An 18,759-nucleotide genomic window follows, 5' to 3' on the forward strand; every position below is an offset into this window, starting at 1 on the left:
CATTAGACTTAACCATGGTGCAAAATAACTCAAATCCATCCCAGGAACCTGAATCTGTGCTGGGATCTCTTGGCTTCTGGGGAGTTCCTGGAATGCTGAGTGGCTTTGGCCACTTTTGGAGCCACTTTCCCTGTAAGAAAATTCCAAAATGAGGATATTGGGACTCTACTATCATGGTAGAACTAAATGAGATACACACTGACTGACAAGCTCCAAGAAAGCAAACAAGGTGTGGGAGAGATTTTGATTAAACATATCTTTTCAGATATGTTATCTAATGGGATGTTATCTCACTAGCTCAGTAGTAAACTCATGTTCCAAGCTCAAGAAGTTGCATAGCAGGACTCTGGGCAATTCTAGAGAAACACCACTGGGTCTTTAGAAAAAGATGAGACCTGATACTGCTCAGCTCCCTGGGCAAATCACTGCTGAAGAAATTAGAAGTGAAAATATAATAATGACAGCTAAATAACTCTGCTGTTGGAAAGGAGAAGGGTAAAAGAACCGTAAAAATGGTAAAAGAAGCCCGTACCACAGCACTTCTAAAAATTTTGGTCCAAGTTTCTTTATGAGTATTATTTGCCTGTTCCAGTGTGATTTGCCAGAAGCTTCCCACCAGCTGCAGAGGAGACAAAGAATAGGTCAGCAGAAAGATGTGAGCAACCAGGAATGAAAGAATGGTACTGAAATCAGTGCAATTCCTGCAGGAATTATTCTTCACAGAGGGCTTGGCTGCAGATGGACCAGGACTTTTGGGTGAGCTCAGGGATGTTCTGTGCACCTCTGGGAAGTTAAAGACATGGCTCAGGAGTGTTTCCAAAGGAAAAACCAGGATTTTCCCTCAACTGAAAAACAGGACAAAGCACCCAAGTGCATGAAAAATGCACTCATCAAGGATCTAATTTTTAAAAGGAAGAGTTGTATAAATGACCTAATAAAAAAGTGATCTAATTGTTTCCACAACTGCTGCTGAAATTGCCAGGGCCTTTTCTCCTTGCTTGTCATTGTTGGTGGAGTCATAAATCACAACCCAGGAGATCACTCAGCTCCTGACAATCTGCAGCCATGCTACCAGGTCTTGTGTTCAGCTGGGCCACGAGCACTGACAAGCTGTTACTTAAGCAGCTGACAGGTTCAAAGTAGCACAAACTACAAGGATTTTGCCAAGTAAAAGGATTTTAATTTATTTTTTACATGTTTATCTTCTGCCCCTGTTGTAAGCACTGTCAGAAAACATGGTACTCCCCTGTAGGTGCTGCAAATTCCCATTATGACATCTAGCATGAATATGAATTTTCTACTGTGCTATTTCTTCAAATATTGATGAAATTTCATAAGGCAGGTAAAGTTCTCTGGTTTTGAAGAGAGTTTATTTTAAAAAGTCTTCCATATGTTAGATGGAGGGTATTTTCCTCCTTCAACTAGTGAAATAGGCTTTCATCAGAAAAGAAAGCCACAGAAAGCTGAAATTTTGCAACTCACACCTCAAAAGTTTTTGGCATCCGTCCCTCTGGATTTGCCCTTGGTGGCACTCGGATGCTGGCAGGGATCCCTGGGGACAAGGTGTTGCAGCCAGGGCTGCCCAGGCTGGGATCAGCAGGGACAGCCACTCACCTCACCCAGCACAGCCATGGAGCAAAGCAAACAGCACTGCTGGCCACGAAGACAGGGTGATGACAAACATATTTCAATCCCAGCTACTCAAACAACAGTAGGTGTTTCACAAATGGGATCCTTTTTTGGCTGATAAATGCTCTTCTCTCTTTTGTCCCCCCAACAAAATTGAGCTTGCCCACTTTGCAGCTGTATCCCATTCCCTGGTCTGTGGTCACTGCACTACAAAGAGAGAGAAAGGACAGTAACACACACGGAGCTCTTTGGGGAAAACAGGCCAATTTATTGTACAGACAGCCCGTATTTAAAGTGTGTTAGTGCAGCCAGGACAGGACAGTAGTTCATTGGACAATTGAGAAAAACTTCTTTGGGACAGCACCTCAGGATGTATCCCATGGCAAAGACACCAGATATTAATCTTTATTATGAATTCTACTCTGTTTTTCACCATATTATCACCTTGGGAGACTCCTCCCTAACTGAAGCTGCAGTCAGCTTGTCAGCCTGGGAATGGAGCTGAGAGTCAGGAGAAATCCAGGCCTGAAAAGAATTTCCAAGCTGTAATTCCCCAGCTCTCTAAATGTGTGTGTCCACACTGGTCAGCCTTGCCAACGTGTTCTGACATTGCTCAGTGAACCTGGGCCATGTTCTAAACACACAGTTATGGAAACTGGAGTGAATTTGGCACTGCAAAACACCACACTGGAATTTCTTCTCTCATATCGACAGCAGAAAATTCCTTTCCTAAACAACTTCACAAATAATCACACAATTCATAAAGTTTGTTCTCATCCTTCTAGGAACTCTCTTGGATTTAAAGACATTAAACAACCAATTTGATGGTAGTTACTAAGCTGAACTCCTAACCAAACCCCTTTGGCAGTCATTCTTTTTGGGATGGTCATCCCATAGGCTGCAGCTTCTTTCTTTGAAGAAACTCTCCCATGCCCAGGGAAAGTAATAAAACCAGTTTTTTCAATGAATCATCGGAAGGTGACCTAACCTTTGCTCAGAAGGAACAAGCACCTGACAGAAAGTTGGGGCCAAGGAATCGACCTTGCTGACCCATGCAAGAGATACCAAGAATTGAATTAATAACTGAGCATTGGCAAGGGCTGAGCTGGTGTTGTGGTGAACTTCTAACTCAGCTGCCTTGGAAATTAAATGGGGAGTTACCTGTGGGAGAGTAAAAGTTGGACAAATTTCTTCATAGTGGGAAAAGTGAAGAAAAGGAAAGGGAAAAAGTGGATTGTAATAATCTTGTAGTGCAATGTTTTGGGGTTTCTTTGGGTTTTCTTTTACTCCAAAACCAATTTTGGCCTGCTTTCATGAAGCCTTGGTGCAGAAGCAGAGGACACTGGTGGGCAGTGCGCTAGGCAGGGGCCAAGGACTGAGCTTAGACTTTTCCAAAACTGTGGCTGGAGAGCAAAGCCAACTAAATCCCCATGGCCAGGAATGGGCAGAATATACTAATGGGAGAGCTACATATTGCAAGACCCTTTTCTGTGCCCTCACGACTCAGGTACAGAAGAAACAAGTGTTGCTTACAGATAAATCTACTGAAAATCAAATCCTCCTGCTTAGTGTAGGCTTTGCAAAACAAACAAACAAATAGACAATAAAGGCAAGGATTGTCTGCAAACACAGAACAGTAGTATCTGTGAGACTTTGCTTCCTTTCCACTTTGGGCAGATCATTATTTCATCCAAGTTCAGACTTGGATACGATTTTTTTCCCTCCTGAATTCAAAGGCAAAGTGCACAGCTGGCCCAGACTCCATCTGCTCTATCCAGAATCGACCTGCCTAAGAGGAAGATCAGATCTCAGCTCCTGAGGCTCAGTAGCCAGAGGAAAACACGAGGGCAGCTGGTCAGGAGCTGCTCTGTGACAGAGCTGGGCAGAGACACCGTGCCCTGGGCTCTGTGGGCAGGGACCTGGCGAGCACTGAGGGACTCCTGACACAGAGCAAGGTGTCACCCTTACACCTGAACAGAGACTGAGCCCCTGGGTGAGGTGTGAGGCAGCCCAGGGCAAAGGCTGGATGCACACAAAGCATCTCCAAAAAGCTGCTGTCAAAATCACCTTCCTGCAAAGGAGCAAAGCTCTGCAGGACAAAGTAGAAGCCCTGGATATTCACCTTTATTTAGATGTCTGGTGATTGAACAGTAACATCCCTGCTCTTCCATAGGACGTTTTTAGCTCCTTTCATAGGATAGTTCTAGCCAGTAACTCTCCTTGACTAAAGAGTTAAAGTGGCATGACCAAGGCCAGAGAGGAAATTAGTGGCAGAGCAAGAAAACCTGATTCTTCTCCCCACCTTCCTCCACTTCCATTAATTGCTCAAACTTGTGGAGGGCTGAGCTTAAAGAAACCAACAGGAGTTTCAGTGGTTTGAAGGTCAGGCTCAAGCACAGCAAAACCCTGGGGCAAAAGTGTGTTTCTCCTCTCCCTTCCCTGCAGCAAGTGTGTATTCCAACACCCTCAGCAGAGGAGGTTACTCCTTCACTAGAGACCCTTGAATAAAGAGATGCTTCTGGGAGCACACTGAGCAAATGGGTTATTTTGAAAGGACAACTTAGCTCTATAATTTGCCTTCACAATGTGTTTTGCACTCTAATTACAAATGCAAACACAGTAATTGAGAACAGCATCATAAAACTCTTAAGGAAGCCATAAGTGATATAATACATGGACATGTTTACTATTTGGTGCAGCAGGATGCCTCTGTGATGTGTTCCCAATGTTTAAACAGGGGTGGGGATTTGCTTTTCTTTCATAAAGCTAATTCCATGACAGCAATTCTTCCCTCAGCCTCCCCTCTCCTGAGCCTGGCTCAATTAAAATACAGCTTTCAGAAAACATCTCTTCTTTTTTCTCAAGTGAGAAAAAACTCTCTTTCTTTTGAAAGATATAAAGTTATTAATTCAAGAAAAAAGAGAAAATGTTACTGTGTTCTCTGCCTATGATGTCCCACTCTTGCCTGCAACAGGAAATAATTCATCAGGGTGAAGTGTAGAATGGAGTGGGGGGGCTGCACTGCTACTCTCCCTGCTTAACAATTCTTGGGGAGTCTTCAGCCCTTCCCATGGTTCACAGGAGAGGGGTCCCCTCAGAGTTTTCCTTCAGGTAACCCCCTGCCTGGATAGTGCAGGCAAGCAGTGGCTCTTGGTGCTCTCCAGCCACCGAATGCCCTGTGCTGGGCTGTGGAGAAGAGTTCAGAGCTCCATTTTTTCCCAGTTCAATGAGGGTGAGTGGTTTAAACCAGCAAGTGGCCAATGAAGCCAGGCAAGCTGCTTGCAGGCTGGCTGAGAGATTTCTGCCTGGATGGACAGCAGGAGGGTCTACAACACCCAGCACAGGTGCACTCCCACATTCTTGTCTTCACCTGCTTGGCCCTTCTACACCTCCTCTTTTGTCATCCCTCGGGTCACCCTTCCCATGTCAGCCTGGGGTCCTGCTCCAAACAAGGCTCCAAACAAGGCTCCAAATCAAGGCAAAGTCCAAGGGCCTCAAAAGCCTTCCCAGATAAGACACAGAGAAGTGGAAAATCAAATATATCTGCCCTGCCCTCTGGAAAGCACCTTTGGGATGCTGGGTGGTGGGGAGGAGTGACCGGGAGGGTGCACAGCACCCCGGGGACCCCTGCACGGGGAGCCCTCTCACAGAGCATGCAGGTAGCAGCACTGACAAACGAACTGAGAGAGGATCAGGGCCGAGTGTGCACAGACAGGATCCTACAAACTCACCTAGGCTTAACAGCTGCTAAATAACATGACAAATCATGTGATTCAAACCAGAACAGTTCAAGCTGCCTTTCGAGATCGATGAAGCCGTGTGTCCTCTCTGCAGCTCACACGTGCACACCCCGTCTCTTTAGATTTGCTGAAAGCTGCTATGGCCTGATTTTCAGAGGTGCTGAGTGCCTGCAACTCATCATGACAGGCTATACATCAAATCCATCACCTCTTGGGAAACTTGATTACCCTAGTGGATACCCTCATTTCAAGCATTTAACTGGTTCCTACTGGTTTCAGCCGGTCAGCTTGGTTTTGGAATGGATCACTCAGTTTGGGCTGTACTAGTCCTTCAGGAGAAATAAATCCAAATCCATGTAGACCAGTGAAGGAATCCACTAGAAAGGTATCAGTTAAAAAAAAAAAATCTATTTTTAAAACATTGAACCAATAAAAATAACTCACACTTGGCTGGTTAGAGTGTTCATCAGGTGACTTGCTGAACAGATGTCTCCAGCTGGGAATTCTTGGATGAAATTCTCCATCTTCTCCTTTTTTTATAAAAGTCAGTTATTAAAGAAGTACATTAGAGGCTTGAAACATGTGTTAATTCAAGCCAGGAAAACAACACAAAACAGAAACCACACGTATATTGCCAGGAGAGAGGTTGCTGAGGTGTAATCACAGCTTTAAGGGGTGAAGCTCTTTATCTGGGTGTGTGAAGGATGAAAGCACACTTATTAAAGCCCCTGCAGATACAGAGTTAATGCTGAAGATAAACAGGGCACTCACACTGAAAGCCTGGAAAATCCTAGAGAAAGCTGTCCAGGACACTCTAATCTCTTTTTTACAATGCTCAGAAAATGTATAAAGCAGTGATTAAATCTGTGTGTGGAGATTAGTTCACAGATATTAGGGAATACTTTTTCCCTAAATTTTCAGCCTTGTTGGGTATTAATGTATAAAAACCTAATGAATGTCCGTGTTACTGGTTGGCCAAAGAGGGATAACTGAACATGCTGTAGCAGGGGCATTTACTGGTTGCTACAGGAGCAGGGTATAGGCTGGAAATTTTGGTGTGTTTTTCTCTCCACTAACATAGAGGAAAACCAGTAGAAATTATCTCCCTTGGTACAGCAAAGCTGAAATGCCCCTTCGGATTGTCATTAACATTAAAATAGACACAGAAGTGAAGGAACCTTCCTTGACCAGCCTCATTCCTGCAGCAGCCTGTGCTCACCTCGCACTGCCCCTCTCCTTGCTGCTCTCTCCTGAATCCCTCTCCCAGCCCAGGGGATGCAGTCTCTGCTTGTGGGATCCCAGGATGATCCATGGCTAACTTGGCTGCAGAGCATCCAGCCTGGGAAGCAGAGGGTGAGAATCTGCAGCACTGCTGTGCTGTCAGCACTCCTGCACAAACTCATTTAACCATTCTGCAGAGGAGCTCTGGAAGCAAAGAGACAGTCACAGAGCAGCTGCAGCTTGTCCCAGGGGCAGCAGTCAGCTCCACAAACCCTCCCCATGTCCTGGCCCAGTCGTGCCAGATCCACCCCCTCGGATCCTCCTTAGGATCCTGCTATGGCCAGTGATGGGAAACATCTCCAGCTTTTCTAGGGTCTGGAGATCCAGCGAGATTTAAGCTGCGAGGTGTTTGTGACACACAGCAACCACAAACACACAAGCTAAAACTCAGTTTTATTTCCTAAAGACAAAGGGAAAAGTTGCACCATGAGCCAAATATCTTGTTTGGGCAAATGGAGCAGAATTTACACTCCGAGTCTGATTTTAAATCATCAGTCTGGTGCTATTCAAGGCAGTGGATCTGGTTATATGGAAAAGAAACAAAGATCAGGAGCCTTTGATTTTCTCCTGTCTTTGTAACAGCTGAATAAGTGTTGCTCAGACTAACAGGGAAAGCAAACAGAAGCATTTCCCCAGAATTGTTCCCTTTCTTTGTCTCTCTTCTTTTCCCTTCACATATGTAGGACTTAAAAATATTTGGGGAGGAAGGGGGAGGCTTGCAGAAGCCACCTTGTTTCCAGTTTGGCTCATCTTGACTTCTCAGAAATGCACAAAAGTACTTTAATTAAACTGTATAATGGGCTTCTCTTAAATACTTCCTCACTTTTCTCCTTCACCTGGATCTATATGGAGGGGCTAGAGAAGGAAGATAGCTGAATTCCTTAGGTGAATAGAGAGCTCCATTCCCAAAGGGCACAACAAACCCGTTCCTTCCTCTTCTGATCAACAAGAGCACAGAAGCTGCAAACCTGACCAGTACATCAAAAAGGAGCTTGAAAAATACTTTGAGCAAAAAATGCTAACGGTGCATCCTTCTCCTGTAACTGCACTGATATTAAATCAGGAAGCAGTACGGAACAACCACAAATACATATATACAGGGGCTGTCAAAACAGAAGCAAAACCAAATCCCTAATGGGCGCTAAAGGTGAAAAGAGCAAAAAGAATATACAGTATAGGCTTCATGATTATATTTAAATCCTTATGCAGCAAATGCTGGAAAGGGAATTCCAAAAATTTTCTCTATATAAGCAGTTTTTTGATCCAGGACTTTGTGCAATGAAAAGGAATTACAAATCAGTCTGAATGAAAGGGTGAAGGTCTGAGTGGGTGTCAGAACATGCCTGTGGACTCCTGGGCTGTAATAGCATCCCCCTGATCCTGCAAGGGCCCAGGGATGCACCCAGACCTGCTGGGAGCAGCCTTTCTGCTGCCATGGACACTGAACCTGCAGCAACACTGTCTTTCTGAAAAGATGCTTCCACGGTCTTGGGTTTCCTAAAGTACAGCTGAGGCCAGAAACTTCCTGGCTGCTAAAGATCCAATCATCAAAAATCTCTCCCACTGAGCTCCTTGAAAAAACAGGCAACAGACTATGGCCAGAAAGGGATGTCAACCTTTTCTGGAAGATTTCCTGGCTTCTCATAACTTTGTGACATCAGGGTCCAGGGCACCTTCCCTGCCTCTCTGACATCTCCCTTCTCTATATCTCCTCCAAGAGAACGAAAAACCCTTGGAAAGATCACCTTTTCCACCCATCCATCTGTGCACCCCGACATCTGAAATCCTAGGAGAAGCAGATAAGCAGGAGAGAGTTTTTCCTGTAGTAAGAAGTGGTCCAAGTTCTGAAGTGTCTGAAAAGCCTTTGAATGACACAAAATGGTATTGCAAGATACAGCTGCAGCAAGTACAGTTCTTCAGCTTCTGCTGGCTACTTCAGCCCCCAAAAATGACTTCTGATCACTCAGAAATATTTTGGTGCTGGTTATTGGCTACAAGCTCCTAAAAGGGCTCAGATAATGAGTTCAAGATGCCATGGTTCAAATAGGAAGCAGGACTCAGCCAAGCACAAGAGGAAAGCTGGTCCTAGCAAGGCTCAAACGAGGAATTTTGTGCTTCTGGATCAGGTGTATCTGCTAGAATCAATTTTCACCGTGATGGAAAGGGGAATAATAACAAGAACATGCATTGGAGAAGGAGGCTAGGATGAGACTGCAGAGTATGGAAATGGAGAGAGAGACAAATTCTCTTGAAAACAAGTTTGGACCGATGCACTCGTGGTATGATGGGACTAAGGCTGAAAGAAATAACGAGAAACAGAATATTTCTGCTCTCTGCTTACCTCCCTGCCGAAGGCAGCCTTGTAAGAGAGGGTAAAATGATGCAATTTGGTTTGGAAGTCACCCTCTTTCCCACCCCCCCTCCCAACCCCGGAGTGCAGCGAGACCCTGAGTCAACTGCAGAGGGTGCCACGGAGGGCTTGTGCTTCTTTTCCCGCACAAGAAGGCAGGACTCGGGCACAGCAGCAGCGGCAGCCGCTCCCCTCCAGTCCCCCCGGGCCGCGCCGCTGTCCCGGGCTAACCCCGAGCACCGGGGGGCACCGGGGGGCACCGGGGAGCCGTTCTCCCCTCCAAAAAGAAAATAATCTCCATTGCCTGGGTCCAGCATCCTCCGAACCTCTCCGGGACGGGAGCCTCGCCTGGGCATCACCCCAGCGTGCGCTGGTGCGGTGCCCACCGGGATTCTCTCCCCAGGAGCCGCCGCTCCCCCTCCCGTCCCCATCAGTGCCCCCAAGCCGCGCTGCAGTTTTGGGGTGTTGGTGTTTGTGTGCCAGGCTCGGAGGGACCCGCCGGGCAGTGCGACGGCCCCCGCAGCCGGCACAGCCCCGCTCAGGGGCCCCCAAAACATCCCTGTCCCCTACAGCCACCCCTGACCGGGAGCGCCCGCGACCCCCGCGACCGAGCGAACCCCAAAGCCGCCGCCCGCACACCCTGACCCCCCTGCTCAGCGGGGATGTAACGCTGGACACTGCAAAACCTCGGGAAAGAAAAATACTCCCCTAAAAACCTACCCTTCTGAAGTGTTGGTCCGCTCCCTTCTCCCAGATCCACCTGTGAAAACGTGTCTAGAGCTAGCACTGGGATTTGCCCCGCTCTTAACCGGTTCGGGCTAAAATCTGAAGAGGTCCCAGTTAACCCAGAGGGTTCAATCGCTTATTTTATACAAGCAAAGCCGCTCTCCAGACTTTGTCCAAATAATGTTGCCAGCTTTACTTTGACAATCCCCGCAGAAAAGGGTGAGCGAGAGGGAAACAAAGACTTATGATTACCAGTAGTAATTTAATCCTAAATTCGTGGGCCATTCCCATCAGCCCCAACAAGCAAACATCAACACTTTTCTTTCTCATGCACATGTATCTGCGATAGATGATTAACCAGGTCCCTCGCTGCTTACACAGGGGAAAAAATCCTGACAACCAGCACCGTGTCTGCCTGCGGTTTGGGAAATTAAAAATCAAGCGAGGGGAGGTAGGAATTAGGAAAGTGATGCTCTTTTCCTCCATCAGTGCCGGCTGCCAGCCACGGGCAATTTAGATTTGAGTCTATGTTTGTTAACAAAACTCCCATTTCAGTCAACATATCCCGCTGATGTTACAGGATTAAAAAAAGCTAATTATGGGGCAAAAGTAGCAGTCAGCTCCCAAAACCGAGGAGCGCTTCTCAGAGAACCGAGCATGAAAACTACGTACATAACAGTCGTCTTAATTTTCATCTGAATACCTATACCCGCTGTTTCTAAGAACTGGGGATTGGGATTCCAACATAATACAATTCCCTTTCTAAATGTCGCTGACTCGATTTAGGCAGAGCCCTACCTGAACAGACCTGGGTAGTTATCTTGTATGCTGCAGTTTTAAGGGAGAGATTTCAAATTTCAGTGGCTCCGGGACCCCTACTGCCCTGCCCTGCGCGGACATGCCGCCGGCGCTGATCAGAAATGACATTATCATTTTCTCTGAACTCGTCCCGATTTTGGCCGAGACTTTGCGGAAAGCAGAGGGAAGTAAAGGAAGAGCGGGAAGAAGTAATTTTTTCCTCGAAATGAACCTTGAAAAAAACGGATCTTAAAATATAGAAAGCAAAAAAAAAATTAAAGGAGCTCAATTAGCGGTTTTCGGATGCGAGAAGAAAGTGGCAATTAAAAAAAAATTGCCCGGAGTGCTCGGCCGGGGAGGCGAGCTTAGGGGCCGGGCAGGTGGGCGCTTCTTTTTCCCCCGGCAAGGGTGCGGAGGGGACGGGAAATTCTTCCCGCAGCCGCCGCTTTGCCCTGCCGTGGCTTTTAGGGTGCGGGGCCGGGGTGCGCGGAGCTCCCTCCCTCCCTCCCTTTGCGCGGAACACCGCGGCCACGCGGATGGAAACACTTCTGAGCTGCCTCGTTGGAATGTTCAGCCCAGAAATCCTTCTTCAGCAACACTATTTCTTCCCCAATCCCTGAAAAAAAAAAAAAAAAAAAAGAAAAATCTAAATATTTATAGATATAATTTAAAAGGCACGTAGGAGCAACGCCCTTAACATATAATTCCCATCGAGAATAACCTTTGGTGGTGAATTAAAAACTACAATGAACAACTGAGGACTGGGGGCACGAAGCGGTTCTGACTTTAGTCAGCCGCTTCACGCCGCAAGTTTTGTGGGATGTATTTTTGAAAGGGGAGCGAGGCACGGAAGAGCAAAGAAACGGACCCAGGAAGCGCCCCGAAATTTTATGACTGTGAGGACGAATGCTGAAAACCGATCTGTAGTTCACAGCTTCAAAGATTAAGGAAAGGGACAGAGTGTGTATGGACAGGGAGATAAATGCTTTCCTCCGCCTTTCAGTAGCTCCACCTTGTGAATATACCTCAGTAATTATGAGAAGAAAAAGTATTATCCATCTAATGGCACATTTTGCAGGGCTACAGCCAGGCTTCCCAAGCTCTCGCCAGGGTCCCTTTTCTCTCAGTCGCTACGATAACGTTTAACGTGCAGGTAAAAATAAAGCTCTCCCCAGGCAGCTTCCAGGACCTCAGAAATAACTAGCGGACCCGCACGGGGGACTCTGGGCAGCCCCCAGCCCCCGGGGAGGCGGCACGGGGACCGCCGAGCTCCCTGCCCGCTCCGCTCTGCCCCGCTGCCCTGTTCCCCTACCCGGTACCGGCGGACCCCTCCGCAGAGGGGCACGGCGGGGCTCCCCGCCTCGCTGCGCCTCGGGGCCGCTCGTTAAGAGCGAAAAGACGGCGATTTCCCAAATCTCGGACTGATGGGAAAGCAGCAGCGCGGTGGCCGTGCGGAGCTCTGGCCTCCCCGCGCCGCCGGGGCTGCGCTGCCCGTGGGGGATGCGGGGCAAGGGGAGCACCCCGGGGCTGTGGGTGCGCTCCACCCGTGTTCTCCCGCACACGCGTTCGGAGCAGCGCGACCTGCGGAGAGAGCTCTGCGCGCTGCCGGGAGCGCAGCCCCGCTTTGGGCAGCATCGGCATGCGGAGGCATCGCTCACTGCCGGGACGGCAGCGTGGGGAGCGCCGGAGCCCGAGCTCTCCGGGACTATTGGGAGTTCTGTTCCCCCCAAATGTCCTGGGGAAACACGCACACAAGGCATCGCCACACGAAATCAAACCCCGGCGTGCTTGTACTGCGAAAGAGGATTTGGATGAAATTTCCCTGCCCGGTTTTCTCCTCTTTCCTCCAACAGTCTGCCAGAGAGACCCCCTGGAATTTTTTTTTTTTTGGGTAGAGGGAAGACTTTGAGCGACTTTTGCCTCTCTGGTTCCCTGCGCGGCTGCGGCCAGCTCCGCGGAGATGCGGAGGAGCGGGACCAGCGGCTCCGGGCTGCGCGTATCGCCGCGGAGCTGGCGGGGGTCCCGCAGGGACCGACCCACACCGGGAGGTCTCCGCTGGGGAGCACTCCTCAGTGCTGTCCCGGCTCCTGAAAGGCAGTTTCCTCCTCATAATTTTCGGGAAAGCAGACAGCTCCTGAACTTTTTGGATCTTTTGGCTGAATAAATACGGAGGTGGGAGGGTGGTACAGGGGATTGTGAGATGCAGAGGAGGAGCGGGTCCGGAGCAGCGCGGCCAGACGGGACCGAGGCAACCCCGCTCCCGCGGCCGCTCCCGCATCTCCGCATCTCTCCGGTCCCGCACGCCTGTCCCTTTTTCCGGGCGTTTTCTCCCCGTGAAATGTAGCTGTTATTTTGAAAATGAACACTTGGGGTCGTACTTTCTGTCTGTTTGAGCATGAGAGCGGTGTAAAAAGAAGCTCTAATCTCCCTTAATCGTTACAAAATGTTAAAAAAAAAAAATCCTGTTACCGGACAAAAAAAAAAAAAAAAAAAAAAAAAAAGAAAAAAAAAAGAAACTAAAAAAACCACCTTAAAAACCTTACAATCCGAATACTCCTTTGCATGCAGTCACTCTCTCAGGAAACAGCAGAGGAAAGCAAACACGGTCCCCTCAGAACCGAAATGTAATTATATTTTCTCCCTTCTCTCCCTAATATTTGCAATTGTCTGTGTCAATGCCTTTGCTTTACTTTAGGGAGAGATTTGCTTCCTGTAACCGGGAGGATTTCCCCGGTTGTACACGGAGCGCTGACAGCCCTATCGAGCCGGTGCTTCCCTCGTTCCCGGCTCCCCGCTTGTCCCCCCCGGCGCACTCGCTCCCGGCCGGACCCGCTGCGCGTTCGCGGCCGCTTTTCCCTCGGTACCTTCGCACCGGGGCCGCTTACATAAAGTTGAAAGGGTGGATGCGTGTGCGTGGCATGACTGGGGGGGAGCTCCCTGCCTTGAGATCCGCTACGGGACGGCAGCGGGCAAAAGGGGCACTTCGTTATACTTAGAACAAAGAGACGGGCAGGATGTCCCCGAGTCCCCCTCCTCTGAGGGCGGCAGAGGCCGAAAAGATTGGGAGGAAGGGAGCAGAGAAATAAATAAATAAATAAATAAATAAATAAATAAATAAATAAATAATCAACTAAATGAATAAATAACTAAATAACTGGGAAGGCGCGGGCGCTGGAGGGGGAGCCGGGGAGAGCCCGGAGGTGCGGGCTGGGAGCGGCGGGCGCTCAGCTGGCGCTGCGGAGCTGTCACGGCTCGGCCCGGCCCCGCCCGGCCCCGCCGCCGCGCTGCCATTGGCGCGGCCGCCGCCGGCCCCGGCCCCCGCCGCGCTCTCGGCGGGCACGGCCGTATAAGAAGCCAAGGGGGGCTGCACTGTGATCACAGCTGCACAACGAGCGCTGGCGGCGGCAGCTACAGCAGAGACCTGGGCTGTGCTCGTCCCCCTTCTCCTCCTTTTTTTTTTTTTTTTTTTTTTTTTTTCCTCCCTCCCTTCCTCCTCCTTCCTCCCCCTTTTCCCTCCCCTTCGCCTGCGCTGCCAGAGCCACCGAAACTCCCGTGCAGAGCCGCGCCGCCGCCGGTAGCCCGTGCGCTGCCCCGGCGCTCGCTCGGACTGGAAAGTTGCGGCAGGCTCCGGGCTCGGCTGCTGCGGGGAGGGGGCTCCGGACTTACAAAACCCGGCCAGGGCCACGGGCTGGGCGTTTGCACCGACCTTCTTCTTCCTGCACAGACCCGAAGGCAGCATCTTTGTTTTGTTTTGCTTTTGCCCTTCCTGCTACCGCTCCTTTCTCCTTGCGACCGGGCGCCTCGGAGCCGGGAGCTGCCGCAGCCCGCGGTGCGGGGCGAGCGCTGACACCGAGAGCCAGGAGCCAGCCAGGCGGCCCCGGGGGCCGGCTCGTCCTTGGCTTTGTTGCTCCGGACTGAAGAATCCCCAGAAGCCGGGAGAAGGAGGAGGCGGAGGAGTGGGAGCAGAGGAAAGGAAGCGAGAGCTGAAAGCTAAAGTTGGTTTGGAATAGGGGAGCGCGGCCAGCCCTCTACCAGACTGCGCGCTGGGGTGAAGTCTCCAGCCCCCTCCGCCGGGAGAGGTGCCTGCAAGACAGCGATGGCCGGAGAGCTCAGCATCGGAGCCGAGCTGCCCACTAGCCCGCTGGCCATGGAGTACGTGAACGACTTCGACTTGATGAAGTTCGACGTGAAGAAGGAGCCCCTGGGCAGGAACGACCGCTCGGGCAGGCACTGCACCCGCCTGCAGCCGGCCGGCTCCGTCTCCTCCACCCCCATCAGCACCCCCTGCAGCTCCGTGCCCTCCTCGCCCAGCTTCAGCCCCACCGAGCAGAAGACCCACTTGGAGGACCTGTACTGGATGGCCAACAGCTACCAGCAGATGAACCCCGAGGCGCTGAACCTCACCCCAGAGGACGCTGTCGAAGCCCTCATTGGGTCCCACCAGGTGTCCCAGCAGCTGCAGGGCTTCGAGGGTTTCCGGGCCCACCACCACCACCATCATCACCATCACCAACACCACCACCAGTATCCCGCAGTCACTCACGAAGACCTGGCCGGCAGCGGGCACCCTCACCATCACCACCATCATCACCACCAGGCCTCTCCCACTCCCTCCACCTCCTCCAGCTCCTCCCAGCAGCTCCAGAACTCGCACCAGCAGCATCCCCCCTCCAGCAGCGTGGAGGACCGGTTCTCAGATGACCAGCTGGTCTCCATGTCTGTGAGGGAGCTCAACAGGCACCTCCGAGGCTTCACCAAAGATGAGGTGATCCGCCTCAAGCAGAAGAGGAGGACCTTGAAGAACAGGGGCTATGCCCAGTCCTGCAGGTATAAACGTGTCCAGCAGAAACACCACCTGGAGAACGAAAAGACGCAGCTCATTCAGCAGGTGGAACAGCTCAAGCAAGAAGTGACCCGGCTCGCCAGAGAGAGAGACGCCTACAAGCTCAAGTGTGAGAAACTTGCCAGCAATGGCTTCAGAGAGGCCGGCTCCACCAGTGACAACCCATCTTCCCCTGAGTTCTTCATGTGAGTGCTTAACAAAAATAATTAAAAAACAAACAAAAAACCCCCACCCCCCAAACCTGACCCCTGTCACCTTCCCCCCCCGCTCCCATCCTCCTCTGACATCTCCATCCATCCGTCTGCTTGACTAGAGAGAAAGGAGGAGAGAAAAATAGAGACTTGATTTTTTTTTTTTTTTTTTTTTTAAGCATCCAGTCTTCTAGAGTAGCTGTGGGAAAAGTAGGCTGGGGGTGGGGATGGGAGAGGTAAAGTGCAACTTTTTGACTTTCGTGTGCAAGTTAGAGAGAGAGACAGAGGCAAAGGAGAAAAGGACAAGTGAAGCGTTTTATAGATCGCTTGCTTGCAGAGCGAGATGGACTTTAAAAGAATAATAATAAAAAAGGACAATGAACAAGCCATCTATAACATACTGCCTGCTCGGAAAGAGAGAGGACATATACAGCACCATCTCATGCACAATTTACCTGCTTGGAAAAGAGAATAAATAAAAAGGACAATATATGCAAACTCTTCATATATTGCCTGCTTTGAGAAATAAGTTACAGGACTCAGATGGGACATTCAATCTAAGAAAAGAAAGAATGAAAGAAAAAAAACTCATCAGTTTTATTGCCTGCTTGATTATATAGAAAAATACGAAAATCTGCATTAAAAATATTAATCCTGCATGCTGGACATGTATGGTAATAATTTCTATTTTGTACCATTTTCTTGTTTAACTATAGCATGTTGATCATCGATCATAGATTTGTTGTTTTGTTTCATCAATAAGAAAAACATCACAAGTTATCGAACTTTTTACTGCTTGTGCAGTTTTGTTCGTTGGTTTTGCTCTTGTTTTCTTTTATGGTTGTTAGCTTGTAAATATCTGCTACTTCAAACCGTACAGGAGAAAAATACACAAAAAAACAAAATAACATTTCAGCAGGCTGGTTATACGGTTTGTTTGGTGTTAAAGAGATACTTAAAGAAAAAAAGTTATGGGCATTTTGCATTAGAAAAAAACCAACTTTGTATATCTGGTGCACTTTTAAGTTGTATTTTTTTTTGTTAGTTTTCATTTTGGTTTTTGTTTGTTGGGGCAGAAGCAAAAACGCCTGAATGGCATTGACAAACCTAAACTTAACAGGGAAAAACCCTCCTCGGTCACTAGAACCTACTCCATGCCTTAAAGTGGCAGCGAAGCTCTTTCCTCCAGGACAATTCCCAGCCTGAGTGGTTTAGGCTTGGCCAGATAATTTCCCTTCTGATTGTACACTCAGGAAGAGAAGGACGGACGAGATACCAGTTCCATTTAAAAAACAACGGCCCCTAGATTTTCGGTAAATCAAGAGAAAAAACAACCCCAAGCCCTCCTCGTTACGAGTCAGGTTGCGATAGCAGCGAGGGCTCCGTGTCGCCACTGAAGTTGGGTTTCTCAATGGCAGCAGCTGATGAGTGGGCTGGGAAAGCATTTAAATCTAAAACTTCTTTGAAGAAGACATACTGCAACTTTTAAATGTATTCTTTTGCAATGATTTGTAATCTGCTTCTCTGCTTCCCTATGCAGCGAGTGAAAGTTTTAGCCAAAATTTATTTGCAGTTGTATAGTAGTAGTAGTAGTTTGGAGTCTTATGGGTGTTTTTATTACTTTTTTTTTTCCTCCTGCAGGTCAGTAAAAGGATTTACGTTGCACTGACAAAAATACCAAAATGAAAACTTATTTTTTAGTTTCCTTTTAGGATAGCTGGCACTGCTGGCCGGATGCATTTTAAGTTTGTATTAGTTTATAAATTAACAGTAATAACAAGATTGTAATGAACAGCATGGTGCTTGCAGTTTTAAATATTGTGGATATTAGTCATGCATCAGAAAACGATCTTTGGTTTTTACTGATTCAACTGTGTTGAAATCAAAACATTGCAGCAGCGAAAAAAATTGTTTTTATTTCATGTAAAGTTCTGAAGGGATCAATTTCAAATCCTGCTTATGATATGAAAAATATTAAAAAACCTGGTCTATTGTAGTTTTATTCAGACTGGTTTCTGTTTTTTGGTTATTAAAATTGTTTCCTATTTTGCTTATTAAAATCATTGAAATGGCATTTCTTGGAGGGACCTGCTTCTCTGACGTCTTGTGTTCCGAAAAAAAAAAAAAAGGAAAAGTTTTGGCCCCGTCCCTGCTGCCGGCGGTTATGGGGGTCTGTGGTCCGGGGGGGCGCGGGGCTGCTCTGCCCTCTCGGGAACGCTGCTGCTCGCAGGGTAGGAGCGCTCAGCCTTCCCCCTGCTCTGCTCGGCTCGGAGCTCGCCCGTGGCGGGGGGAGCATCACCCCAGCCTCCCCCGAACCCCTCCGGGGCGAGCGCAGCGGCGGGAGCCCCGCGCCGGGCCGGCTCTGCCGGGGTGTGCCCCGGGAGCGGGACTGTCCGGCCCCGCCACCCCCGGGCTGCGAGAGCGGGGGAGCGCTGGCGGCAGGCACTTTCCCTTTTTTTTAAATACATTAGAAAAGGAGAGGACTTGGACAAGTCTGTCCTTTCCCCCTTTCCTCAGCTCCTTTTGGGCTCCAGGCTGCCCATTCCCTTTCCTTCTCTCCATCTACACACTATTTATTCTGTTTTGGGGTTGTTTTTATTTTTTTTTTTTCTCCCCCCGAAAGACTCGTTTGATGCCTGTGGAGAAGGGGACAAATCTCTTGCCACCCCCAAGTGCTCAGCACCTCACAATTCCGCCGCCATCCATCAGCTGCTCTCACTGCAGAATAACCACACAGCTCCCCAAGTTGGAGGAGGAGGTTAAAAATCACCCCCGGTCCTTGCCTGGGTCCTCGGCTCGGTCGCAGCGTGCCTGAATGCCGCTGTAAAAGCGGTGTGGAACTTCAAATCCCTTCTAAAAACAAAATCCAAGGGATCCCACAAACAGAAAAAATAGGTTCTCTCTGCCCTGCCTCTCGTCCCAGCAGCAATGAGCAGTGAGGGATGGCACAAGGTGCCTTTGAAGAACAAACAGCTTAAGAACAGAATGTGCAAAAAAATAATTTAAAAGCACATGCAGTAACTTAAAACAAATTCCCCCCTCTTAAATCCCATCCACATCCCTGCCTTGCCAGAGCCAGCTGGGCCAGCCACTGAGCTGGGGGAGCTTGGAAGGGGCCGGGGCCCGTCCCAGCCCCCCGGCTACATGAGTCAGGCCCGGAGAACAAGCCCGTACCCTGCTGCCCTGCCAAGGGGGGACAGG

The 18,759-nt window shown here is 49.1% G+C and overlaps 1 protein-coding gene across 1 annotated transcript; it reads left to right on the plus strand.

The window, feature by feature from the left end:
• The first annotated feature begins 13,918 nt into the window (after positions 1-13,918).
• On the plus strand, positions 13,919-17,632 carry MAFB (MAF bZIP transcription factor B). The gene is made up of 2 exons (XM_088175064.1): positions 13,919-15,552; positions 15,738-17,632. The coding sequence occupies exons 1-2, from the start codon at positions 14,621-14,623 to the stop codon at positions 15,796-15,798; spliced, it is 993 nt and encodes a 330-aa protein (XP_088031190.1). The 5' UTR covers positions 13,919-14,620; the 3' UTR covers positions 15,799-17,632.
• Positions 17,633-18,759: the final 1,127 nt, after the last annotated feature.

The sequence above is a fragment of the Sturnus vulgaris genome, chromosome 17 (genome assembly GCF_052056855.1).
Source record: "Sturnus vulgaris isolate bStuVul1 chromosome 17, bStuVul1.hap1, whole genome shotgun sequence".
NCBI lineage: Eukaryota > Metazoa > Chordata > Aves > Passeriformes > Sturnidae > Sturnus > Sturnus vulgaris.